The sequence below is a fragment of the Oncorhynchus keta genome, chromosome 18, assembly GCF_023373465.1.
Source record: "Oncorhynchus keta strain PuntledgeMale-10-30-2019 chromosome 18, Oket_V2, whole genome shotgun sequence".
NCBI classification, from domain to species: domain Eukaryota; kingdom Metazoa; phylum Chordata; class Actinopteri; order Salmoniformes; family Salmonidae; genus Oncorhynchus; species Oncorhynchus keta.
The window spans coordinates 17,632,399-17,660,247 of record NC_068438.1 but is presented as its reverse complement, the minus strand read 5'-3'; the positions used below and the strand labels follow the sequence as shown (position 1 = coordinate 17,660,247).

At 44.3% G+C, this 27,849-nt stretch overlaps 1 protein-coding gene and 1 long non-coding RNA gene across 2 annotated transcripts; one reads left to right on the top strand and one right to left on the bottom strand.

Moving 5' to 3' along the window:
* The first annotated feature begins 183 nt into the window (after positions 1-183).
* Positions 184-27,528, top strand: LOC118396851 (short transient receptor potential channel 4-like). The gene is made up of 18 exons (XM_052467511.1): positions 184-253; positions 508-608; positions 863-939; positions 1,066-1,253; positions 2,292-2,510; positions 9,639-9,779; positions 9,994-10,170; positions 10,566-10,766; positions 12,779-12,960; positions 15,343-15,497; positions 16,768-16,907; positions 17,476-17,619; positions 17,915-18,087; positions 18,570-18,765; positions 22,478-22,672; positions 23,343-23,384; positions 23,704-23,793; positions 23,979-27,528. Exons 4-18 carry the CDS (start codon positions 1,095-1,097, stop codon positions 24,579-24,581), a joined length of 2,817 nt encoding a protein of 938 aa, XP_052323471.1. The 5' UTR covers positions 184-253; positions 508-608; positions 863-939; positions 1,066-1,094; the 3' UTR covers positions 24,582-27,528.
* Positions 4,407-6,356, bottom strand: LOC127908664 (uncharacterized). The gene is made up of 3 exons (XR_008067907.1): positions 5,778-6,356; positions 4,540-4,705; positions 4,407-4,449 (listed from the first exon to the last, which is right to left on the bottom strand). It is a non-coding gene; the product is annotated as an uncharacterized LOC127908664 (long non-coding RNA).
* Positions 27,529-27,849: the final 321 nt, after the last annotated feature.

The following is a 27,849-nucleotide window of genomic DNA, read 5'->3' as shown; positions in this document are numbered from 1 at the left end:
CTTTTACGTTAAATAATAAAATAAATGAAACCAATCAATCAATTCACATGGACATGCATCTCAAAGGAAGATAGCGGATGGCGCTTCTGTATTATCCCTGCATGTTTTTCTTCTGCGAGCATACACACTCCTACTGAGTCACGAGAAGCTCCTGCAGTTTATCAACGGAAGAGCGCGCGAAGCTGGAGGCAGCGAAGAGGATGCGTGCGTCTCCGGTGGACTTGATTGCTTGCTTGGGAATGTTTTTAACGAGGTTGGATTTCCTACTCTTGAACAAATAATTGTTTCCCAAGATCACACCTCCTGAATTGTTGGACATTCTGGAAAATGATGTTTTTTTGCATGTTTGATCGCGACCAGAGAGGAAGATAGTATCAGCTTGCTCTAATTATAACGCTGTTGCTTTAGGTTACATATTCAGTATAGGCTACTTCTGTCAACTGGAATACCCAAAGGAACAAGGTGGAATAATTTGTATTAGTCCTATTTCTGTTCTGCAACCCACAGAAGCCCTGCTGTAGTAGGCCTATGTGTTTCAAGCAATGAAACAGAAGTGCATAAGTATTTGACAGTCAAATGTCATAGTCAAAACGTACTGGACTGACACGGTAAGTTTAGCTGTGTATTTTTGTTTGCTTGTCAAATGCGTGTGTATAGTATATTGACATTGATGGGATGATCTGCAAACAACCACATTCAACGTTTGTGAATATGAATGGTTTCACCAAATTCAGTTATTACCAGCAGTTGTTGTTATCGTATTCATTTAAAAAATAAACTAAGAAATATTTATATTATCCAGAAAATTTATGTAAATGCTTTGCTGACTTTGTTGTTAGCCTTTGGATTTTTGTTGATTTAGATTCCGCTGGACTTTTTCTTTACTGCCAAGAACGTTGGAATGAGTCAACCTGCCCTCAGGGCAATTAATACGATTTGGTATGTAAATCTGATCCACTCCATTGAGCATGACACATTACAAATCTGATTCCCCCTGTCTCTGTCCACTGCCTCCCCAAAATGTAGATTACGGGTAATCAATGTTATCCAATCTAACCTGTCTAGGTGAGTGAGATTGCCTAGCAGTAGCAGCGATGTCTCGACTGTACTACAGGAGGACAGACAACTCCTCCTACAGGGACCGGATCGCTCTGAGGATTGTCAGGGCTGAGTCTGAACTGTCTGTCCTGGAGAAGAACTACCTGGGAGCAGTGGACAAAGGAGACTATGCCTCAGTCAAACAGGCTCTAGAGGTAGGGATGAAGGGAGGAGTGGAAAGGAGGAGGGAGGAAGGAAGGGAGGGGATGGAGGAGAAAGGAGACTATGCACCTCAGTCAAACAGGCTCTAGAGGTAGGGATGAAGTGAGGCGAGGAAAGGGGGAGGGAGGAAGGAAAGGAGGGGATGGAGGAGAAAGGAGACTATGCACCTCAGTCAAACAGGCTCTAGAGGTAGGGATGAAGGGAGGAGAGGAAAGGAGGAGGGAGGAAGGAAGGGAGGAGATGGAGGAGAAAGGAGGCTATGCACCTCAGTCAAACAGGCTCTAGAGGTAGGGATGAAGGGAGGAGAGGAAAGGAGGAGGGAGGAAGGAAGGGAGGGGATGGAGGAGAAAGGAGACTGTGCCTCAGTCAAAGAGGCTCTAGAGGTAGCGATGAAGGGAGGAGAGGAAAGGAGGAGGGAGGAAGGAAGGAAGGGAGGGGATGGAGGAGAAAGGAGACTGTGCCTCAGTCAAAGAGGCTCTAGAGGTAGCGATGAAGGGAGGAGAGGAAAGGAGGAGGGAGGAAGGAAGGGAGGGGATGGAGGAGAAAGGAGACTATGCACTTCAGTCAAACAGGCTCTAGAGGTAGGGATGAAGGGAGGAGATGAAAGGAGGAGGGAGGAAGGAAGGGAGGGGATGGAGGAGAAAGGAGACTGCACCTCAGTCAAACAGGCTCTGGAAGTAGGGAAGAAGGAAGGAGAGGGAGGGTTGAAGGAGTAAGGGGGAAGGGAGGGATAAAGATGTGGAGAGAGGGTGGAAGGGAGGAAGGGGGGGGGGAAGGGAGAGAGGGAAAGTATACTACACCTCCCTCCAACAAGCTTTAGAGGTAGGGATGGAGGGAGGAGTGGGAGGAGAGATGGAGGGAGGAATGGAGAGAGATGGAAAGGAGGGAGAGAGAGAGGAAGAGGGAAGGGTGGGAGGGAGGGATAAATAAGTCTCAGTTCAAGTACAACATCAATAAACATGATACAATTTGCTATCCCAATACCATATAAATAAGTAAACATCTGTTGTAATTCCCTCTCCCGCCTGTAGGAGGCAGAGATCTACTTCCGGATCAACATTAACTGTATAGACCCGTTGGGCCGCACAGCTCTGCTGATCGCTATTGAGAATGAGAACCTGGAGATTATAGAGCTGCTGCTCAGCTTTAACGTGTACGTCGGTGACGCTCTGCTACACGCCATCCGTAAAGAGGTGGTGGGGGCCGTGGAAATGCTGCTCAACCACAAGAAGCCCAGCGGGGAGAAACAGGTAGAACAGTCACAGAGTGCTTCCCAAATTGCACCCTTTTCTTGAGTGTTGGCATACAGCACGACACACTGTCCTTGTGTTATCACCTACATACCAATAGGCTACCTGCTTTACAATCAGATTGGTCTTGAGAAAGCCCTTAGACCAGACATGTCGATATAGAACAGTCACTACTATATGCCCTCTTCTTGTTTTCCTGTGTTTAACACTACCCCATCCCCTCCCAGGCACATACTCATTCCTATAAGGATTACTTCAACCCTATTTTATTTTTCATGGAATAGATCAGCTATGAAATGAGCAGATTTGAGTCTATTAAATAACATTACTTGCATCACTTCTAATCCCGTCCCCTTCTTATATTTAGTGGACACAACCCTATAAGCCCTTATCAAAATGAATGCACTTATATAGGGAATATGGTGCCGTTGAGACTTAGCCATGAACAGGTGAACAGAGGTATGATAAACCAGACCACTCTGCTCATCACTTTATTTAAATCACTGCTGATCCACTATACTAGATCCTCCTCATCACATCTCCTAGCCCTCCCGTGATTCCTCTGTTTGCTGTCTGTTTACTTATACACTCGCTTCGTGATATGTTAATCATCTGATTTACATGTCTGTTGATCACTATAGCAAACGAGTCAATAGGCAGGTACTGTCTTTCATTTGTATAGGCTACTGTATTTGTCTGATTTGTGTGTACAGTCATACATCTGTAGCCTATTGACGACATCTGGTAATGTGAAAGTGTGACAAGGTTACATGGTCTCACCAGTGCTAAGGGCAGGCAGGCAGTCAGTAGGAAAAGGATAAGGTGCAAAAATAGATTTGTCTAAATAACGGTAGTGATGGTAGAATAAATAAACATGTTGGGAAGATAGGCAAAATGACCTACAAAAACAAACGAACTAGGAGGAAAAATGTATTTCCCCGATGCGCCAGGTAGCCTAGTGGTTAAGAGCCTTGGCACAGTAACTGAAAGGTTGATGGTTCACTGTCCTGTATGCTCTGAAGGGGAGAGTAAACATATGTGGGTGGGGAGCGAGGGAGCTCCAAGAAGCAACACACAAGGACACGGTCAAACTATTCAAAATACATGCTCAAACTGAAGGAAAATAACTTCACTAGAATCACATAGATAATTGGACACTTGCAAACAAGTATTTAACAGCGGTGCACATGTTAAAAACAGTAACAATATAAACAGTAACATAATTAGGCCTATTTTTTATTTTTTTATTTTACCTTTATTTAACTCAAGGGTGCACAAGTGAGACCGGGGCTATGGCCATGGCAGGCAAAACTCTTCCTAACAAAGGATACAATATCTTGAATTATGATATTAGGCTATTTAAACTGAACCATATATCTTGAAAAAATATATTTTAGTGTGACTATTACTCTTGTTTGCAGAGGGCCAAAAATAGAATGTGAAATGTAACCGGAAGACACAGTCCTGAAATGCATACAACTTTATAAAATACACTGCATTATCAAGTATATGATTCAGCTAGTTTTAAAACATGTAACAGAACAGAATACAGTAGGTCTGACACACACACACACACACACACACACACACACACACACACACACACACACACACACACACACACACACACACACACACACACACACACACACACACACACACACACACACCTCTCCTTCTCCATCTCTACTGTATCCCCACCTCTCCTTCTCCACCTCTCTTCCTCCATCTCTACTGTATCTCCACCTCTCCTTCTCCACCTCTCTTTCTCCACCTCTTTCTCCACCTCTTTCTCCCACCTCCTTCATCTTCCTCCATCTCTACTGCATCTCCACCTCTCTTTCTTCACCTCTCTTCCTCCATCTCTACTGCATCTCCACCTCTCTTTCTCCACCTCTCTTCCTCCATCTCTACTGTATCTCCACCTCTCTTTCTCCACCTCTCTTCCTCCATCTCTACTGCATCTCCACCTCTCTTTCTTCACCTCTCTTCCTCCATCTCTACTGCATCTCCACCTCTCTTTCTTCACCTCTCTTCCTCCATCTCTACTGTATCTCCACCTCTCTTTCTTCACCTCTCTTCCTCCATCTCTATTGTATCTCCACCTCTCTTTCTCCACCACTCTTCCTCCATCTCTACTGTATCTCCACCTCTCTTTCTCCACCTCTCTTCCTCCATCTCTACTGTATCTCCACCTCTCTTTCTCCACCTCTCTTTCCACCTCTCTCCCTCTCTTTCTCCATCTCTTTCTCCATCTCTACTGTATCTCCACCTCTCTTTCTCCACCACTCTTCCTCCATCTCTACTGTATCTCCACCTCTCTTTCTCCACCTCTCTTCCTCCATCTCTACTGTATCTCCACCTCTCTTTCTTCACCTCTCTTCCTCCATCTCTATTGTATCTCCACCTCTCTTTCTCCACCACTCTTCCTCCATCTCTACTGTATCTCCACCTCTCTTTCTCCACCTCTCTTCCTCCATCTCTACTGTATCTCCACCTCTCTTTCTCCACCTCTCTTCCTCCATCTCTATTGTATCTCCACCTCTCTTTCTCCACCCCTCTTCCTCCATCTCTACTGTATCTCCACCTCTCTTTCTCCACCTCTCTTCCTCCATCTCTACTGCATCTCCACCTCTCTTTCTCCACCTTTCTTCCTCCATCTCTACTGCATCTCCACCTCTCTTTCTTCACCTCTCTTCCTCCATCTCTATTGTATCTCCACCTCTCTTTCTCCACCTCTCTTTCTACACCTCTCTTTCTCCACCTCTCTTTCTACACCTCTCTTTCTCCACCTCTCTTTCTCTTTCTCCACCTCTCTATTGTATCTCCACCTCTTTCTCCACCTCTCTCTTTCTCCACCTCTCTTCCTCTTCCTCCATCTCTACTGCATCTCCACCTCTCTTTCTCCACCTCTCTTTCTCCACCTCTCTTTCTCCACCTCTCTTCCTCCATCTCTATTGTATCTCCACCTCTCCTTCTCCACCTCTCTTTCTCCACCTCTCTTTCTCCACCTCTCTTCCTCCATCTCTACTGCATCTCCACCTCTCTTTCTTCACCTCTCTTCCTCCATCTCTACTGCATCTCCACCTCTCTTTCTCCACCTCTCTTCCTCCATCTCTACTGTATCTCCACCTCTCTTTCTCCACCTCTCTTCCTCCATCTCTACTGCATCTCCACCTCTCTTTCTTCACCTCTCTTCCTCCATCTCTACTGCATCTCCACCTCTCTTTCTTCACCTCTCTTCCTCCATCTCTACTGTATCTCCACCTCTCTTTCTTCACCTCTCTTCCTCCATCTCTATTGTATCTCCACCTCTCTTTCTCCACCACTCTTCCTCCATCTCTACTGTATCTCCACCTCTCTTTCTCCACCTCTCTTCCTCCATCTCTACTGTATCTCCACCTCTCTTTCTCCACCTCTCTTTCTCTACCTCTCTTTCTCCATCTCTACTGTATCTCCACCTCTCTTTCTCCACCACTCTTCCTCCATCTCTACTGTATCTCCACCTCTCTTTCTCCACCTCTCTTCCTCCATCTCTACTGTATCTCCACCTCTCTTTCTTCACCTCTCTTCCTCCATCTCTATTGTATCTCCACCTCTCTTTCTCCACCACTCTTCCTCCATCTCTACTGTATCTCCACCTCTCTTTCTCCACCTCTCTTCCTCCATCTCTACTGTATCTCCACCTCTCTTTCTTCACCTCTCTTCCTCCATCTCTATTGTATCTCCACCTCTCTTTCTCCACCACTCTTCCTCCATCTCTACTGTATCTCCACCTCTCTTTCTCCACCTCTCTTCCTCCATCTCTACTGCATCTCCACCTCTCTTTCTCCACCTTTCTTCCTCCATCTCTACTGCATCTCCACCTCTCTTTCTTCACCTCTCTTCCTCCATCTCTATTGTATCTCCACCTCTCTTTCTCCACCTCTCTTTCTACACCTCTCTTTCTCCACCTCTCTTTCTACACCTCTCTTTCTCCACCTCTCTTTCTCCACCTCTCTTTCTCCACCTCTCTTTCTCCACCTCTCTTCCTCCATCTCTACTGCATCTCCACCTCTCTTTCTCCACCTCTCTTTCTCCACCTCTCTTTCTCCACCTCTCTTCCTCCATCTCTATTGTATCTCCACCTCTCTTTCTCCACCTCTCTTTCTACACCTCTCTTTCTCCACCTCTCTTTCTACACCTCTCTTTCTCCACCTCTCTTTCTCCACCTCTCTTTCTCCACCTCTCTTCCTCCATCTCTATTGTATCTCCACCTCTCTTTCTCCACCTCTCTTTCTACACCTCTCTTTCTACACCTCTCTTTCTACACCTCTCTTTCTCCACCTCTCTTTCTCCACCTCTCTTTCTCCACCTCTCTTCCTCCATCTCTACTGCATCTCCACCTCTCTTTCTCCACCTCTCTTTCTCCACCTCTCTTTCTCCACCTCTCTTCCTCCATCTCTACTGTATCGCCACCTCTCTTTCTCCACCTCTCTTCCTCCATCTCTACTGTATCTCCACCTCTCTTTCTTCACCTCTCTTCCTCCATCTCTACTGCATCTCCACCTCTCTTTCTTCACCTCTCTTCCTCCAACTCTACTGCATCTCCACCTCTCTTTCTCCACCTCTCTTTCTCCACCTCTCTTCCTCCATCTCTACTGCATCTCCACCTCTCTTTCTCCACCTCTCTTCCTCCATCTCTACTGCATCTCCATCTCTCTTTCTCCACCACTCTTTCTCCAACTCTCTTCCTCCACCTCTCTTCCTCCATCTCTACTGTATCTCCACCTCTCTTTCTCCACCACTCTTTCTCCAACTCTCTTCCTCCATCTCTACTGTATCTCCACCTCTCTTTCTCCACCTCTCTTTCTCTACCTCTCTTTCTCCACCTCTCTTTCTCCACCTCTCTTCCTCCATCTCTACTGTATCTCCACCTCTCTTTTTCCACCTTTCTTTCTACACCTCTCTTTCTCCACCTTTCTTTCTCCACCTCTCTTTCTCCACCTCTCTTTCTCTAGCTCTACTGTATCTCCACCTCTCTTTCTCCACCTTTCTTTCTCCATCTCTACTGTATCTCCACCTTTCTTTCTCCACCTCTCTTTCTCCATCTCTACTGTATCTCCACCTTTCTTTCTCCACCTCTCTTTCTACATCTCTTCTGAGGGAGATTAGAGATAATGATAATAAGGTCAGACACCATCTAAATAGCATGACCTAACTGCCAGCGATGCTAGTCATTGTTTCAACATCACATCGTTAATGCATGGTCCTCTGGACCATACGCATGCACGCACACATACCATCAGGAGTATCAGGAATCAATGACAAGAAGACCTGTGGTTTACGGGAACATCACTTAGATCTGAGTTGTTGTGATAAGAGGAACAGTAATGTAATCCTGTTAGCTAGTATTTCCTCGTACTTTAAGTGAAGTGGTCACTCAAGTGCCTCTTTCCTTATTATCTCCTCCCAGAGGGAGACCAATCAGACTGTGGTTGTGTCCCAGATGGCCCCCTATACCCTATATAGTGCACTACTCTTGACCAGAGCCTTATGATGGTGCCATTTGGGATGCACGCTAAATGATTAGACCCTATCAATCAATCAATCAAACTAATTTATAAAGCAGATGTCACAAAGTGCTTTTACAGAAACCTAGCCTAAAACCCCAAAGAGCAAGCAATGCAGATGTAGAAGCATAGTGGCTGGCTAGGAAAAGCTCCCTAGAAAGGCAGGAACCTATGAAGAAAAACGAGAGAGGAATCAGGCTATGAGGGGTGCCCCCCCCGGGGCCAGACTTCACTCAATCCCAGGACGCACTGAAGAGATGAGTCTTCAGTAAAGATTTAAAGGTTGAGACCATTCCATAAAAAGTAACCTCTATAGGAGAAAGCCCTGCCTCCAGCTGTTTGATTAGAAATTCTAGGAAAAATAAGTAACCATGCAATGCTTTGTAGGTTTTCAGTAAAACCTTGAAATCAGCCCTAGCCTTAACAGGAAGCCAGAGGCTTGCACTGGAATAATATGATACAAATGTTGGGTTCTAGTCAAGATTCTAGCAGGCGTATTTAGCACTAACTGAAGTTTATTTATTGCTTTATCCTGGGTAGCCAGAGAGTAGAACGTTGCTGTAGTCTAATCTTGAAGTGACAAAATCATGGATCAGCATTTCTGCATAATGTTTTGACAAAAAAGTTTCTGATTTTTGCAATGATAAGAAGATTAAAACAATATGCTCTTTAAATATGTTTCATATGTTTGTCAAAAGAGAGATCAGGGTACGGAGTAACACCGAGATCCTTTCATAGTTTTATATGTGATGAGATAAATTGTCAGATCAAACAGCAGATCTCTTTGTTTCTTGGGACCTCTGTTTTGTCTGAGTTTAAAAGTAACAAATGTGCCACCATCCACTTCCTTTTGTCTGAAACACAGTCTTCCATGGTAGGCAATTTTGGGGCTTCGCCATGTTTCATCGAAATGTACAGTTGTGTGTTGGGATGGTGTTTCCGAATGACCTCACCAGGAGGTAGCACGTACAGCACATTAGGAAAGTATTCAGACCCCTTCCCTTTTCCACATTTTGCTACGTTACAGCCTTATTCTAAAATATCTTACATTTAAAATGTTCCTCATCAATCTATACACAATTCCCCATAATATCCAAGCAAAACAGTACATTTTTTATTTTTGCAAATGTATATATATATAAACCCGATCTAGACCTGAAAATAGCTGTGTGGCGACGCTCCTCATCCAACCTGACAGAGCTTGAGAGGATCTGCAGAGAAGAATGGGAGAAACTCCCCACAAACAGGTGTGCCAAGCTTGTAGTGTCATACCCAAGAAGACATGAGGCTGTAATTGCTGCCAAAAGGTGCTTCAACAAAGTACTGAGTAATGGTTTTAATACTTGTGTAAATCTGATATCAATTCTTTTTTTTCTCTAACATATTTGCAAAAAATGTCTAAAATATACATTATGGTATTGATATTGATAATACTACAATGTTGTTATTAATTCAGTTTTGTCTAATTCAGTTTTCTTCAATCGATATCTGGTTTGAACACATATCTTCTCTCTTGCCCATCATCATCCCTATCTGACTATAACCCTTCTTTATCTCTGTCCCGCCCTCCCTCCAGGTTCCTCCCATCCTATTGGACAAGCAGTTCTCTAACTTTACTCCTGACATCACACCCATCATCCTGGCAGCTCACACCAACAACTATGAGATCATCAAACTGCTGGTGCAGAAGGGGGTGTCCATGCCCCAGCCACATGAGGTGGGTCTGAACCAGGATATATGCTACACTATGGTGTAGTACTATGGTAAATGATTAAGTACTACATGCTACAGTATGATATAGTATGTAATGTAGTACAGTACAATAGTCACAGCAGGCTACACTACACTATACAGTATGATACAATAGTAGAGTGCAGTATGATAGTTACAGTACTGCCCTCCGTCCCCTAACTCTCCACTATGTGTTCCAGGTGCGCTGTAACTGCATGGAGTGCGTGTCCAGCTCTGATGTGGATAGTCTGCGTCACTCCCGCTCACGTCTAAACATCTACAAGGCCCTTGCTAGCCCATCACTCCTGGCTCTCTCCAGTGAAGACCCTTTCCTCACAGCCTTCCAGCTCTCCTGGGAACTACAGGAACTCAGCAAGGTGGGGCTTTTAGCAGATATTTGCTACGTTTATTTAATTGAATTCAATTGAGGTGGAGAATGAGTCAAAGAAGAGTGAGGAGTTGTCTCAGCAGTGTAAGTACTTTATAAGCAGTTTATGGACTATGAATTGACTTTATCCTCTTCATTCTTATGTGGAACATAAGGCCTCCACAAGAGAGTGCACAGACACCCATCTTCTGCCTGTTAGGAGATGGACTGTGTTGTATGACAGTGTTTTTTTGTGCTTGACTTTTAACTAACAGTTTATTCCTGTTTCAGGTGGAGAAAGAGTTTATGTCAGAGTATGAGGACTTGTCCTGGCCGTATAAAGGTTTTATAAAGAGTTATTAACTAGTTTATTGACTGTTAACTAACCGTTTCTGTCTGTTTCAGGTAGAGAATGAGTTTAAGTCGGAGTATGAGGAGTTATCTCAGCAGTGTAAACAGTTTGCCAAGGACCTGTTGGACCAAACCAGAAGTTCCAGAGAACTAGAGCTGATCCTGAACTACAGAGATGACATCAACCCTCTACTGGATGAGAACACCAACGATCTGGCCAGACTCAAACTGGCTATCAAATACACACAGAAAGAGGTAAGACAACCCATGTTTCCTCAGGTGTGTTTATTCTTATTTTACTGCATGTTGAAGCTCAGCCAGGTGACTCTCCCTCCCAATGTCTTTAGTACAGCTGAGGGTTTTACATGTTGTATTTCAGCGGATAAAGCATGAAGCTAATGTCTGCTGTTATCTCTAAAATAGGATTTAGAAGTAGTAGATGGCCAGATTGGGGTGGAGACTTCCTATGGGAGTTGTAATTTTGTGGTAATCACCAGGTTGTGTCTGAAAATGGCATCCTTCCTTAGTGAAACAACACATTACTGGAGCTATGTCTCAGTCTGCTGTCCAGTCCCTTGATGGGAACGTAATGAAACATAATGATAAAGTAATAAGGATGCTACTAATAGGATAATGTTTGCTTGGAATACTAACTCGCAATACATCTAAATGACACAGAAAGCAGCATGTTGCACAGGAAAACAACAACCTTGGCCATGTCCTATATGGCCCCCTATTCCCTAGTACACTTATGAAATGGAAGTTGTGAAATGTTGCCCCCTACTGAGTAGACGGGGACACGACATCTGTACTCACGTAGAGAGTGAAGATGACAGAGAACTGCAGAAACAACACACACACTCATTGCATAATACTTTTAACCCTTTCCATGAGACGGACATTTACAGTATGACACTGCTGAAAATACACAACATGCTACATCCCTTTAGGGTTAGGGAGAGACATTTATAAGAACTCCATGTTCCTGTTTGAAAGAGTGCCTGTCCGTCAAATCTGTTCCTCATGAAACATTGTTATGTTTTTCTCTCTGGGAGATTTGATTGAACCATCTGCGCTGCTCTGTGTGACGGTGAGGTTAATCTCAGTCTAACCGAATTACGAACAAATTACAACCAAATGGATCCCCGTCACTTAGAGCAGGGCATTGTGGGGTATGAGGTCATCAGTGATGTCATCAGTCAGAGAGCGACTGAGACAGAGAGTGTTTTAGATGGACCCTGAGACAGTCATAGTGTTCCTTATCAAACCTTGTGAGCAGAGGCAGATCTGAAAGAAATGCCCCTTTCACAGTACTGAGCCTAGTTGAGCCAAGCTGTAATGGTCTTGTTACACATCCACTGCAGTTCCTGGAACTGTGCTGACAAGGACAATATGAAGAGAAAGCATCCGGCGCAGCGCAGTACAGTGTGTGAGGAGGATATTAGAGAGGAACAAAGATGCCAAGGAGGGACACTTGGGACCAGGGCAGGGACAGCTGGTAACACTCACCAGAATGATCAGGATGATTAAGGTCTGGAGGTGCTGCTGGACTAAACCAGACTAAACAGTCATTGACTGCAGCCCAAATGGCACATAGGGTGTAATTTGGACCTCCTCCATTAGCTGAGTGTGTTTACTGCTGTACCCAACTGTCCAACTCTCAGTATGCTCTATGCTGTACTCAACTGTCCAACTCTCAGTATGCTCTATGCTGTACTCAACTGTCCAACTCTCAGTATGCTCTATGCTGTACTCAACTGTCCAACTCTCAGTATGCTCTATGCTGTACTCAACTGTCCAACTCTCAGTATGCTCTATGCTGTACTCAACTGTCCAACTCTCAGTATGCTCTATGCTGTACTCAACTGTCCAACTCTCAGTATGCTCTATGCTGTACTCAACTGTCCAACTCTCAGTATGCTCTATGCTGTACTCAACTGTCCAACTCTCAGTATGCTCTATGCTGTACTCAACTGTCCAACTCTCAGTATGCTCTATGCTGTACTCAACTGCCCAGGCTTGCTTAAGATGTGCCTGTTTTCGTGTCAGTTGTTTGTCAATGTGGAGTGGAAAGTAAATGAGAAAGAAATGTAAACATTGTGAAGTTGCATTAGACACACGTCTCCACTAACAACTAATTAGTAATGTATCATAAAGGCTGACTCCCTCCCCCCCTACTCTTTGCCCTTTCCTTTCTCCCTCTCCCCCTCTCCATTGCTCCCTCCCTCCCCTTTCCTCCCCTCCTTCCTTCAATCTCCCTCCTCCAGTTTGTAGCCCAGCCTAACTGTCAGCAGCTGCTTGCGTCTCGTTGGTACGATGAGTTCCCTGGGTGGAGGCGTCGTCACTGGGCAGGGAAGTTCCTAACCTGTGTCTTCATCGGCCTCCTCTTCCCCCTCTTATCCCTCTGCTACCTGGTCTCTCCTAAGAGCCGCTATGGACACTTCATCAGGCAAGTAGCCTAGAGGTTAGATAGGCAGGCCAGCAACCGAAGGGTTGCCAGTTTGAATCCCTGGTCTGATGGGAAAAATCTGTCAGGAAGCTGAATTTCTGTTGGACCTATTGGTCAATTACAGTTTTTTTTATTGCTTAAGCACGATTTTCAAAACAGGGCCCGTGTTTTCAAAACACTACACACAATTAGCACAACCACGCACCCAATTAGCAAAACACCACAGATCCTTTGCAAAATTAAACACTTGTAAAAACAGTACACTTCTTTTTAAAAACCACACTTTGTTACCATATGAAACACACACGTTTCACATTACTATACTCTGTTTGCACGAGTTACACTCTGCTGTGATAAACCTAAAACACTTCCCTATGATTAGAGTAGGCTACTATCAACAAAGTACAAATATAATGTCAATTCACCAAACACTACACAAGACCAATGTTGCAGACTGAAGAAACTCATTTATTTCTGCCCAAAATGTTGACATGGAGATTCATAATACTGTAACCAAACGTCACTTTACGTATTGTAAAAAAAAACAACTAGACATTGTCTCTTCACCTAGCTGGATCTGGCCAGAGAATTTCATCAACATCGCAGGCAATGTTGTCATTAGTAAGACACCTTGGAAAGAAACGTCTTGAATGACAAATCCATCCTTGTATTGCTGCTACCTCCATCTGGTCACAGGCCTCCATGGCTTGGATGAGGGGTACCTCAGCCTGGAGACGGAGATCATATACCTTCCACCGCCATGCTGAGAAAAACTCTTCTATAGGGTTGAGGAATGGAGAGTATGGTGGAAGATATAGGACGGTGAAATGTGTATGTTGTTGAAACCAGATCTGAACCAGAGCAGAGCGGTGGAAAGACACATTGTCTCAGACAACAATGTATTGCATATGATCAATTTGATTTGCTGCTGTTATGTTGTGCAATTGGTCCAAGAATGTAAGTATGAGTGCTGTGTTGTAAGGGCCCATATGGGCATGGCGGTGGAGGACACCATTCTGTGTAATGGCTGCACAGAGTGTTATACAACCCCCACGTTGCCCTGGGACATTGACTATAGCCCTGGGGCCAATGATGTTTCTTCCCCTCCTTCGTGTTCTCGTCAGGTTGAACCCAGCCTCATCTACGTAAATGAACTCATGCTGGATATCCTCTCCATCCATTCGTAAAACTCTGAAAAACAGTGTCAGGCAAAATTGTGTAGTTCAGTGTAGATCTAGTATACATATTACAGTACAAGATTATGAGACAGTATGCAAGATCACACTGCTAAAGTGAATACATACCTCTGCATAATCATGCCGCAGTCGTTTCACCCTTTCGGAATTGCGCTCGAAAGGCACTCGATAAATTTGCTTCATTTGAATATGTTTTTTTTTTGTTGATGCGTGCCAGTGTTGATGTTGAGACCTGATGGATGTCGTTGAAAATGGCGTGGTTATTGACAATGTTAGCTTGGAGCTGCTTGAGTGTTATAGCATTGTTGGCCAAAACCATGTTTACTATCTCCCTCTCTTGCTGTTCTGTGAACATAGGCCTTCCGCCTTGTCGTCCCTGACCCTCAATCCTATGTAGAAAAAAAACAGTATAAAATAGTACAGTAATTTCACAGGAAAAGGTAACAGAAGTGCTGATAGTGCATCGAATACAGTACTGTAAGCAGTTACTGAAACCGTGCAGATGTTTTTGATATGATGATATTTTTACAATACCTATTTTCCAGTCTAAATGTTCTCATCACACTTGCCACTGTATATCTGCTTAGATTTGGCTGTACTCGCAGTCCAGCCTCCCTCAGCGTCAGGCCGTGGTTGAGAACGTGGTCAACCAGTGTTGCGCGGATCTCATTTGTCAGAGTCGGTCCTCTTTGAGCACCTTCTTCTTGTCGTCGTCGTCGTCGTCGTCGTCGTCCTCCTCCTCCTCCTCCTCCTCCTCCTCGTCGTCTTACTCTTTCTCTGACTCTTTCCATTGTGCTTGAAGACCGACAAACTCACCTGCTGCTTTTTATAGTGCTCATTGGTGTGTCTACAATTAAGCAAACGAGTGTTTGCACACCTGATAACTGTGTTGAACCAATTGGTTGGACGGTGTGGTAATTTGACAGTCAGCGCTTTGGTATTGCAAGGACGTGACTTCATGATAGATTTTTGCGTGCAATGTATGTTTAGTGTGTTTAGTGTTTTGCAAATCACTGTGTGTAGAGTTTTGCTACAAGTGTGAGGTTGACAATGTGCTTATAGTTGTGCAAATATGGGCTGATGTTTTGCTTCTTGAGTGTAAGGTTTTGCTAATAGTGTACTACTTTTAATTTTCGTGTGTAAACAATCCAAAAAAACTGTAAGTAATCTTCTTCTTCCTCATTAGGAAGCCCTTCATCAAGTTTATCTGCCACACAACGTCGTATCTCACCTTCCTGTTCCTACTGCTGCTGGCCTCCCAGCACATCGTCTCTACAGACCCTAACAGACAGGGGCCGCCTCCTACTGTGGTGGAATGGATGATACTACCCTGGGTACTGGGTAAGAAAGTGTGTGTGTGTGTGTGTGTGTGTGTGTGTGTGTGTGTGTGTGTGTGTGTGTGTGTGTGTGTGTGTGTGTGTGTGTGTGTGTGTGTGTGTGTGTGTGTGTGTGTGTGTGTGTGTGTGTGTGTGTGTGTGTTGCGTGTGTGTGTGTGCGTGTGATTGTGTGTTTTACGTGTGCAGAGTTGCACAACATGGTTGATCAAGAAAGGAAAGACTTGGACACGTGCTTCATTGATACAAACAACATGTCAACTCCACAGAAGGTCAGCTGACAATAGAGTCATTTGAGACATACCAAGTAGACTGCTATTGATGCTAATGATAGTTGATCACAATTCTGACAGGAAATGGAGGAAACCAAGCTTGTGTTTCAGCCAAATACTCTATCAACCGTTTACACCTGGTTTTCATGCATTGAACGCACACTGCATTGTCAGACAACCCAGCACATGGGCGTCCTATGTAACTTCCATTATGGTGTTCTGTAGGATCTTCATTTGAGCCAGTTTGCTACAGCAGGAAACAAATCCTGCAGTCCAGGAAATGTGAATTATTATGTGGATTATAATTCATGGACATTTTGATAGGGGTTGATACATTTTTCATTAGGGCAAACTTTAGAAGCCTTGTTAAAACTCAAATACACTACAAGTTTGCATTTCCTGCTATGCAGGAACATCCTCAGAAAACAAAAAAGTGATACAATGAAGATCCTACATCTGTACACACACATGCATACTGAGTCACTTTACCCTGCCTTGTACATATCTCACCGAAATAGTGGTATGATCTGGTACTGGTACTCCCTGTATATAGCTCCATTCAGTGTATTTTGTTCCGCTTGTGTTACTAATTATTATAATAGTTTAACTCTGCATCATTGGGAGGGGCTCGTAAGCAAGCATTTCAAGATTAAGTCTTGTATTTGGCGCATGTGACAAATACAATTTGATTTGATTTTAACACCCTCTTCACCTGAGGAATGTGGCTGTAGATCAGAGAAGTGAGACAGACATGATAAATTAGCTCTGTCGGGCATCAGACAGGCATGACAACCCTAACCTAGGACTGCGTCCCAAATGGCACCATTTTCCCAATTTAGATCACTACTTTTGACCAGGCCCCCACAGGCCCTCTTCAAAAGTAGTGCACTATGTAGGGGATAGGGTGAGTTACATAGGGCTCAGGTCAAAGTAATGCACTTTGTAAGAGACAAGGTGCTATTTGGGACATTATCATAATCTGCTGGTCTGTTCTCTGTCCTGTAGGCTTCATCTGGACAGAGATTAAACAGATGTGGGATGGAGGGTTCCAGGACTACATCCATGACTGGTGGAACCTCATGGACTTTGTTATGAACTCTCTGTACCTGGCTACCATCTCTTTGAAGTTCGTTGCCTACGTCAAGGTATGATGGTTGTTGTGTACGAGATAATATGAAATACGCTTGAAATACCCTCTCTCCCACAGTAGACTCTGACCTGTCCCCTCTGTGTCTCCCTCTCTCCCACAGTAGACTCTGACCTGTCCCCTCTGTCTCCCTCTCTCCCACAGTAGACTCTGACCTGTCCCCTCTGTCTCCCTCTCTCCCACAGTAGACTCTGACCTGTCCCCTCTGTGTCTCCCTCTCTCCCACAGTAGACTCTGACCTGTCCCCTCTGTCTCCCTCTCTCCCACAGTAGACTCTGACCTGTCCACTCTGTGTCTCCCTCTCTCCCACAGTAGACTCTGACCTGTCCCCTCTGTCTCCCTCTCTCCCACAGTAGACTCTGACCTGTCCCCTCTGTCTCCCTCTCTCCCACAGTAGACTCTGACCTGTCCCCTCTGTGTCTCCCTCTCTCCCACAGTAGACTCTGACCTGTCCCCTCTGTGTCTCCCTCTCTCCCACAGTAGACTCTGACCTGTCCCCTCTGTGTCTCCCTCTCTCCCACAGTAGACTCTGACCTGTCCCCTCTGTGTCTCCCTCTCTCCCACAGTACAGTGGCTTCAGGGCCAGGAACGAATGGCAGATGTGGCATCCTACCTTGGTAGCAGAGGCTGTGTTTGCCATCGCTAACATCTTCAGCTCCATCCGCCTCATCTCTCTGTTTACAGCTAACTCCCACCTGGGACCTCTACAGGTCAGGATTATCATACAACTGTGTTTCTGTCATTATGTCCAGGAGTATATGTATTAAACATCTTAGAGTAGGATTGCTGATTGAGGATCAGTTTTTCCTTTTAATTCGCAATGAATAATGTTACATGGTCAGGGGAGGACCTGATCCTATATCAGCAATCATACTCTGATAAGATTGGTACATATGGCCCCTGATCTGTAAAGCACTTTGAGCTGCAATTTATTGTATGAAAGGTTCAAGTTTATGATGATGATGACTATGATGATGAATATGATAATAATCCTCATTATTCCAGATCTCTCTGGGCAGGATGCTGCTAGACATCCTTAAGTTCCTGTTCATCTACTGCCTGGTGCTTCTGGCCTTCGCTAACGGGCTCAACCAGCTCTACTTCTACTACGAGACAGACGAGGGACTGAAGGGATGCAAGGGCATCCGCTGCGCAACACAGAACAACGCTTTCTCAACGTTAGTAAAGACCATGCCATTATAATGTGTTTGTTTGTAAAGTTTTGGTTGGGCTGCAAAATTAACTTTCCCAATATTCCCAGAATCAGGAGGCAATTATCATTTTTGTAATTTAGGCGGATATGTATGTTTTGACAATTACCTGGATTGTGGCAAAAGTAGAATGGTAGCCTGTTATGATAAATGGACAATTCTTGTAAATCCTGCTTACCTTATATATTTAGAAATATAACCCTTCCTCTCTCATCCCTTTCTACTCTCTCTCTCTCTCTCTCTCTCTCTCTCTCTCTCTCTCTCTCTATATATATATATATATATATATATATATATATCATCCCTTTCTACTCTCTCGCTCTCTCTCTCATCCCTTTCTACTCTCTCTCTCTCCTCCATGTTCTACTCTCTCTCTCTCTCTCTCTCTCTCTCCATGTTCTACTCTCTCTCTCTCTCTCTCTCTCTCTCTCTCTCTCTCACTCCTTTAGGTTGTTTGAGACGCTCCAGTCGTTGTTCTGGTCTATCTTTGGGTTGATCAGTCTGTATGTGACCAACGTGGAGGCAGACCACCAGTTCACAGAGTTCGTAGGGGCCACCATGTTTGGAACCTATAATGTCATCTCTCTGGTGGTTCTACTCAACATGCTGATCGCCATGATGAACAACTCCTACCAACATATCGCTGTGAGTGTAACCCTAACCTTAACCCTAACACCAACCCCAGCCATGATGAACAACTTAACATATCACTGTGAGTGTAACCCTAACCTTAACCCTAACACTAACCCCAGCTATGATGAACAACTTAACACATCACTGTGAGTGTAACCCTAACCTTAACCCTAACACTAACCCCAGCCATGATGAACAACTTAACATATCACTGTGAGTGTAACCCTAACCTTAACCCTAACACTAACCCCAGCCATGATGAACAACTTAACACATCACTGTGAGTGTAACCCTAACCTTAACCCTAACACCCTAACACTAACCCCAGCCATGATGGACAACTTAACATATCACTGTGAGTGTAACCCTAACCTTAACCCTAACCTTAACACACAACCCCAGCCATGATGGACAACTTAACACATCACTGTGAGTGTAACCCTAACCTAACCCTAACACCAACCCCAGCCATGATGAACAACTTAACATATCACTGTGAGTGTAACCCTAACCTCAACCCTAACACCAACCCCAGCCATGATGGACAACTTAACACATCACTGTGAGTGTAACCCTAACCTTAACCCTAACACCAACCCCAGCTATGATGAACAACTTAACACATCACTGTGAGTGTAACCCTAACCTTAACCCTAACACCCTAACCCTAGCTATGATGAACAACTTAACACATCACTGTGAGTGTAACCCTTAACCCTAACCTTAACCCTAACACCAACCCCAGCCATGATGGACAACTTAACACATCACTGTGAGTGTAACCCTAACCTTAACCCTAACACTAACCCTAACCCTAACACTAACCCCAGCCATGATGGACAACTTAACACATCACTGTGAGTGTAACCCTAACCTTAACCCTAACACCAACCCCAGCCATGAACCTTAACCATCACTGTGAAACCTTAACCCTAACACCAACCCCAGCCATGATGGACAACTTAACACATCACTGTGAGTGTAACCCTTAACCCTAACACCAACCCCAGCCATGATGAACCCTAACACATCACTAACCCTAACACCAACCCCAGCCATGATGAACAACTTAACACATCACTGTGAGTGTAACCCTAACCTTAACCCTAACACTAACCCTAGCCACAACTTAACCACTAGTGTAACCCTAACCTTAACCCTAACACTAACCCTAGCCATGATGGACAACTTAACACATCACTGTGAGTGTAACCCTAACCTTAACCCTAACACTAACCCCAGCCATGATGGACAACTTAACACATCACTGTGAGTGTAACCCTAACCTTAACCCTAACACTAACCCTAGCCATGATGGACAACTTAACACATCACTGTGAGTGTAACCCTAACCTTAACCCTAACACCAACCCCAGCTATGATGAACAACTTAACACATCACTGTGAGTGTAACCCTAACCTTATCCCTAACCTTAACCCTAACACCAACCCCAGCTATGATGAACAACTTAACACATCACTGTGAGTGTAACCCTAACCTTAACCCAACCCCAGCTAATGAACCTTAACCATCACTAACACCAACCCCAGCTATGATGAACAACTTAACACATCACTGTGAGTGTAACCCTAACCTTAACCCTAACACCAACCCCAGCTATGATGAACAACTTAACACATCACTGTGAGTGTAACCCTAACCTTATCCCTAACCTTAACCCTAACACCAACCCCAGCTATGATGAACAACTTAACACATCACTGTGAGTGTAACCCTAACCTTAACCCTAACACCAACCCCAGCTATGATGAACAACTTAACACATCACTGTGAGTGTAACCCTAACCTTAACCCTAACACCAACCCCAGCCATGATGAACAACTTAACACATCACTGTGAGTGTAACCCTAACCTTATCCCTAACACCAACCCCAGCTATGATGAACAACTTAACACATCACTGTGAGTGTAACCCTAACCTTAACCCTAAACCCTAACACCAACCCCAGCTATGATGAACAACTTAACACATCACTGTGAGTGTAACCCTAACCTTAACCCTAACCTTAACCCTAACACCAACCCCAGCCATGATGGACAACTTAACACATCACTGTGAGTGTAACCCTAACCTTAACCCTAACCTTAACCCTAACACTAACCCCAGCCATGATGGACAACTTAACACATCACTGTGAGTGTAACCCTAACCTTAACCCTAACACCAACCCCAGCCATGATGAACAACTTAACACATCACTGTGAGTGTAACCCTAACCTTAACCCTAACCTTAACCCTAACACCAACCCCAGCTATGATGAACAACTTAACACATCACTGTGAGTGTAACCCTAACCTTAACCCTAACCTTAACCCTAACACTAACCCCAGCCATGATGGACAACTTAACACATCACTGTGAGTGTAACCCTAACCTTAACCCTAACACCAACCCCAGCCATGATGGACAACTTAACACATCACTGTGAGTGTAACCCTAACCTTAACCCTAACACCAACCCCAGCTATGATGAACAACTTAACACATCACTGTGAGTGTAACCCTAACCTTAACCCTAACACCAACCCCAGCCATGATGGACAACTTAACACATCACTGTGAGTGTAACCCTAACCTTAACCCTAACACCAACCCCAGCCATGATGGACAACTTAACACATCACTGTGAGTGTAACCCTAACCTTAACCCTAACACCAACCCCAGCCATGATGGACAACTTAACACATCACTGTGAGTGTAACCCTAACCTTAACCCTAACACCAACCCCAGCCATGATGGACAACTTAACACATCACTGTGAGTGTAACCCTAACCTTAACCCTAACACCAACCCCAGCCATGATGAACAACTTAACACATCACTGTGAGTGTAACCCTAACCTTAACCCTAACACCAACCCCAGCCATGATGAACAACTTAACACATCACTGTGAGTGTAACCCTAACCTTAACCCTAACACCAACCCCAGCCATGATGAACAACTTAACACATCACTGTGAGTGTAACCCTAACCTTAACCCTAACACCAACCCCAGCCATGATGGACAACTTAACACATCACTGTGAGTGTAACCCTAACCTTAACCCTAACACCAACCCCAGCCATGATGAACAACTTAACACATCACTGTGAGTGTAACCCTAACCTTAACCCTAACACCAACCCCAGCCATGATGAACAACTTAACACATCACTGTGAGTGTAACCCTAACCTTAACCCTAACACTAACCCTAGCCATGATGGACAACTTAACATATCACTGTGAGTGTAACCCTAACCTTAACCCTAACACTAACCCTAGCCATGATGGACAACTTAACACATCACTGTGAGTGTAACCCTAACCTTAACCCTAACACCAACCCTAGCCATGATGGACAACTTAACATATCACTGTGAGTGTAACCCTAACCTTAACCCTAACACTAACCCTAGCCATGATGGACAACTTAACACATCACTGTGAGTGTAACCCTAACCTTAACCCTAACCTTAACCCTAACCTTAACCCTAACCTTAACCCTAACCTTAACCCTAACACTAACCCCAGCCATGATGGACAACTGCTACCAACACATTGCTGCGAGTCCTACTCTATCACTGGAATGCAAAATCATTCATTCATTCACTTGTTTGTTTATGAGTCCAACAACCTGTCTGCTGTCATTTAATATCACACAGTTTTGTTCATATCACTTGTTCAGTTGCTTAGCATGTGTTGTTTCTGTTCAGGATCATGCAGACATTGAGTGGAAGTTTGCAAGAACCAAGTTGTGGATGAGTTACTTTGAAGAGGGAGGGACTCTACCTTCTCCATTCAACATCATTCCTAGCCCCAAGTCAATCTGGTACTTCATCTGCTGGATCAGGAAACACATCTTCAAGATCACCAGGGCCAAGAAAACAGAAACATTTGGAACCATAGGGGTGAGGATGTGGTCTCTAGTCTACATCAACAGTACTCTTACTGAACAGTAGGGTTGCAAAATTCTAGTGAAGTTACTGGAGTTCTGCAACTCCACTGACCAGCTTCCAGTTGAAACTCCTTCTCTTCTCTGGTCTCAGTGGGTTGTTCACAACTAATTATCATGAATGAAATGACCTGTTCTTCCCAGAATGGTTAGACGTGCATCATGAGACATAACTGTTCTGATAGCATCAGCAGTTAGAAGTTAAAGGGATAGTTTGGGATTTTGGCAATGAACCATTTTTATGTCTCTGCGTCCAGTATGAAGGAGGTTAGAGGTAGTTTCACAAGCTAATACTAACTAGCATACGCGCTAGCTTAGCAAAAAAGACGTAGCCCATAGACGGGAAGTCTTCTCATACAGCTAGTTAGCATTGGCTCACAAAACCACCTCTACCTTCCTTCATACTGGATCCAGAGACATTACAATGGTATCCACGAGTTCATCTGACTCTGGAGAAGAAGATAAAGGGCTTCATTGCCCAAATCCCAAACTATCCCTTTAACAGAGAATGGGCAGGTGATGACAGCGCTAACTGGCCAACTCTCTACCAAGCAGGAAATCACATGAACTGATTCGTCATGCTGCGTGGTGTGCTTTTGGAGTAAATTAATGTTCCTCTTTTGTAGAGACGGGCTGCCTTAAACGTAAGAACAAACCATCAGTATCAGGTATTTATGTGTTTCTTTTTTCAATATAAAATTCATTATGTTTCAGTTTTCAATGTGTTTCATTCTGTAGATGCACATATTTTGACCTTGATTTTTCCCCAAATGGCACCCTATTCTCTATATAATGCACTACATTTATGGCCATGGTCAAAAGTTATGCACTACAGTATATAGGGAATAGGATGCCATTTGGAACACATTCCTGTACCTGTCCACTCTCAGGATGATGTTTTCCATATTATCGCCAGAAGTTGTTAGTAACCCTGCAGTGGATGTATTTGATAGGATTTTATCAACCTGTGGACTGTGTTGTTTTCAGGAGGTTTTGAGGAACCTGGTGAAGAGATATGTAGCAGCCATGATCAGAGATGCCAAGACAGAGGAAGGACTGACTGAGGAGAACTTTAAGGTAAGGTTTGGTTTCCTCTGACATTACACATGTATTTACATTTGTTTCTCTATCCAGCACCAGACAGGGACTACAGAAGAACAATAAGAATTGTTTCTAACTCCAGCATTGAATGTTGATTCATGTCCACTGTAAATGTCATAAATAGATAAACAAGTTGTATGTGTGTATGTTTCTTTCCCCAGGAGCTGAAGCAGGACATCTCCAGCTTTAGGTATGAGGTCCTGGGGATGATGAAGGGGAAGGTGGGGCCCGGGGGTGGGGGCGTGGCAGAAAGTAAACCCAGTGAAGAGGCAGGGGCCTCCATTCTGGTCTACCCTGACCACTCCTTCAAGTACTCCCCCAAGTTCTCCCCAGCCACGCCTAAGACCAACATGTTTCCCGACACCACATCCATACTCCAGCAGAGAGCAGCCCTCTCCTCCACCTCCTCCACATCCCCTTCCAACTCTCAAGGCTTGAACCGACTGGTCAACGGCTCTGTGGTACCCTCTTGGGCCTCCACTGACACCTCCTCCAGCCCCACCTCCTCCACTCCCATCTCCTCTTCCTCCTCCACTCCCATCTCCTATTCCTCCTCCACTCCCATCCAATGCTCCACCAAAGACAGGCTGGCCAGGAAAGACTTTCCCAAAGACATCTGTGACTTTGGGCTCTACTCTGTGTCTGAGGAGATGGGAGAAGTTCACCTGGAGGAGCTGGACTGTGATGGAGAGAAGGAGGAGCAGGGTGGAGCGAGGGAGAGGACGTGTACAGAGAAGGAAGAGAACGAAGGGAGGGGAGAGTGAAGAGAGAAGGAGGAGCAGGGTGGAGCGAGGGAGAGGACATGTACAGAGAACGAAGAGAGGGGAGAGTGAAGAGAGAAGGAGGAGCAGGGTGGAGCGAGGGAGAGGACGTGTACAGAGAAGGAAGAGAACGAAGGGAGGGGAGAGTGAAGAGAGAAGGAGGAGCAGGGTGGAGCGAGGGAGAGGACGTGTACAGAGAAGGAAGAGAACGAAGAGAGGGGAGAGTGAAGAGAGAAGGAGGAGCAGGGTGGAGCGAGGGAGAGGACGTGTACAGAGAAGGAAGAGAACGAAGGGAGGGGAGAGTGAAGAGAGAAGGAGGAGCAGGGTGGAGCGAGGGAGAGGACGTGTACAGAGAAGGAAGAGAACGAAGGGACGGGAGAGTGAAGAGAGAAGGAGGAGCAGGGTGGAGCGAGGGAGAGGACGTGTACAGAGAAGGAAGAGAACGAAGGGAGGGGAGAGTGAAGAGAGAAGGAGGAGCAGGGTGGAGCGAGGGAGAGGACGTGTACAGAGAAGGAAGAGAACGAAGGGAGGGGAGAGTGAAGAGAGAAGGAGGAGCAGGGTGGAGCGAGGGAGAGGACGTGTACAGAGAAGGAAGAGAACGAACAGAGGGGAGAGTGAAGAGAGAGAGTCCACGTTAAAACAGACTGTTGAGGATGAGACGTGGAAGGACTTATTTTAATGTATCATTATGATGAGTCTTCTTGGAGGCCTGTGTAGTAGCTCGCCTTGCTTCTCCAGAACCAATTCGGCTCTCAGACTAATATATTCTGGTCTATAAGACAGAATGTATAAGCTGGAAAACAGGAGACAAGAAGTCTGTTTCTTGGTCTGTGTCCCAAATAGCACCCTATTCTCTATTTATTAACAGACCCTGTCTCTGCTGCTTCTCCCAGTCAGCCCCCTGCTATTTGCAAAACAATCCTTTGCCATAATGTATAATGGAAAACGCTAATAAATCTTGCAGGTAGATCTATACAATGTCACACATTGGCAAATAACTAGTTGGATGATGCTGTCTAGTCTATTATCTCGGGTGTTTCCCAAAAGGCACCTTATTCCCTATATAGTGCACTACTTTTGACCAGAGCCCTATGGAGTAACACATGGAGAAGTATGCAGGTGCTCGCAGGGCTACTCCTGATGCTCGCAGGGCTACTCCTGATGCTTGCAGCGCTACTCCTGCCCCCCTCCAACCAAGCCTTCACATGCCCTGTCTGCCACTGCAGCTGGAAATCCAGGATTGGGCTCCACTACCACCAGAAGACCAGAAGTAGGGCCTACAGAAGATTGGTTTTCTATGCAAGCGAGTAAGACCTTTAGAAGCAATGTTTTCTTTCAAGTGAAATCCCACAAGAGATGCTATACTGTACATGTAGGGGAGAGTGGGGTAAGTTGAGCCCCCCTTGTTTCTGGGGAACCATACACCAAATTAATAATTGGACCAAATGTTTAGGAAGAGGTAATTTTATGGATTCTGTGAAGATGCATGGGAAAATTAGTGAGCAAAAATGGATTTTCACCAAGTCAAATAAATGTATTGTGTTAGAGGTTTCATGATGCTTGTATCTAAACAAAAGTAGATAATTTTAAGATTGTTCTATACATCAGTTGAGGTTATAGGCTGCAATATAGAGTCCTAAACCTAGCATGAAAGTACACCCTAGTAGCTGTGTTGGCTAATATGTCAAAATGTTTGCCTTGGTGTAGGTTTTGAGCCAATGGCCATGGGGTAAGTTGAGCCAATGGCCATGGGGTAAGTTGAGCCAATGGCCATGGGGTAAGTTGAGCCAATGGCCATGGGGTAAGTTGAGCCAATGGCCATGGGGTAAGTTGAGCCAATGGTCATGGGGTAAGTTGAGCCAATGGTCATTGAGTAAGTTGAGCCAATGGCAAGTTGAGCAAATTGAAATGTTTTCTTCCCAGGCCTATTGCAAGGCATTATCGCTGGGATAGGAGGTAACAACAGAGACTGGCCTATGTTAAATAGTGCTTTAAAATGTACATTGTTTTTTAGGTGTTAAGCCTGTGTTAAAAGATGCTTAAACTTATTTAAAGACAAAAAAGTGATTTTAATTGTTTTAAAGATGGTTTTTAAAAGTTAGTGGTAATATTTCATTCAGTACAGAAATGTGAAGGCGTCTTAACTTACCCTGTCCTGTAGCACAACTTACCCCATACCCAAGGTAAGTTGTGCCAAGAGACCACTTTTTTTGGACAAGCTATGTTTTTAAAACTGTAATGTTTACTGGAATTCTGATTATTTCCATGGATACACAACATCCTGAAATATATGTAGATATCTTTGTTAGAAATAATACTATATTTCCCTTGATGGAGTGATACTGAATGTAAAAAATGGCTCAACTTACCCCACTCTCCCCTACAACTGAATGTTGACATGGCTTAGCTTGTGAAATCCAATTCCTTAGCAGTTAGCTTTTGTGAGGAATTCCCCACGTTCTTACCATATGATGCTATACTCAGTACTGACATTAACACTGCACACCAACTCAGCTCCCAGCATCCCATTGTTAACCTTAAAGGGGAAACCTGAGATTGGTACATCCATTTGTGCATATTTTTATAGCTCTGTTTATGAATGTAAGTATATTTCTTTCTTTCGGCCCATCCCTCAGCTTTTTATTACAACAAGTAGCAGGGTTGCCACTGTTGTTTTTGGAATCACAAATTTGCCCTTTAAATTACTATACTTGGACTCTCAGCATCCCATTGTTAACCTTAATGACATAATACTGCATTCACATATGAAATATGAAATGGTATTCTGTTATTCTGATATGCAAGTTGGTTAGATATGTATAATTTCTGAGGGAGTGCTAATGTTGCCAGTATTTTTATTGTATTTTATTTCTGGCATTCATTCAAGCTCCAGAGGGCTATACAACATGAATCAATAAACATAATATGTTTTTAACATAAATGATTTGAAGTCAGTATCACCATCCTTTCAATAGACAGTGAGAGTTTCTCACATACATATCACCATTCCTCATTCAGCTTTTTGCACTTCCATGGATAAGATCTGCTGGAGTGTCCCATCTACTCATTAGATCTCTGTCTCCATGGTAACATGAATTGGAAGAATCCTTTTCTATTATTTGAATGCATTGAACCTTTATTTAACTAGGCAAGTCTATAATGAAGGTACTTCACTGCTACTTCGGACTAGTTAAGGTCACACAGAGGAACCCTGTCTTCGATGATACTATTTTCCCCCGATCGTCTGACATTTTTAAAATATATTTTTTTA

Bases quoted from the DNA above. Each gene is read 5' to 3' on its own strand.
- LOC118396851 (XM_052467511.1), top strand. From the start codon at position 1,095: ATGTCTCGACTGTACTACAGGAGGACAGACAACTCCTCCTACAGGGAC. The intron at 9,780-9,993 runs GTGGGTCTGAAC...TATGTGTTCCAG, and splicing joins CCATGCCCCAGCCACATGAG to GTGCGCTGTAACTGCATGGA. The intron at 15,498-16,767 runs GTAAGAAAGTGT...TCTGTCCTGTAG, and splicing joins GATACTACCCTGGGTACTGG to GCTTCATCTGGACAGAGATT.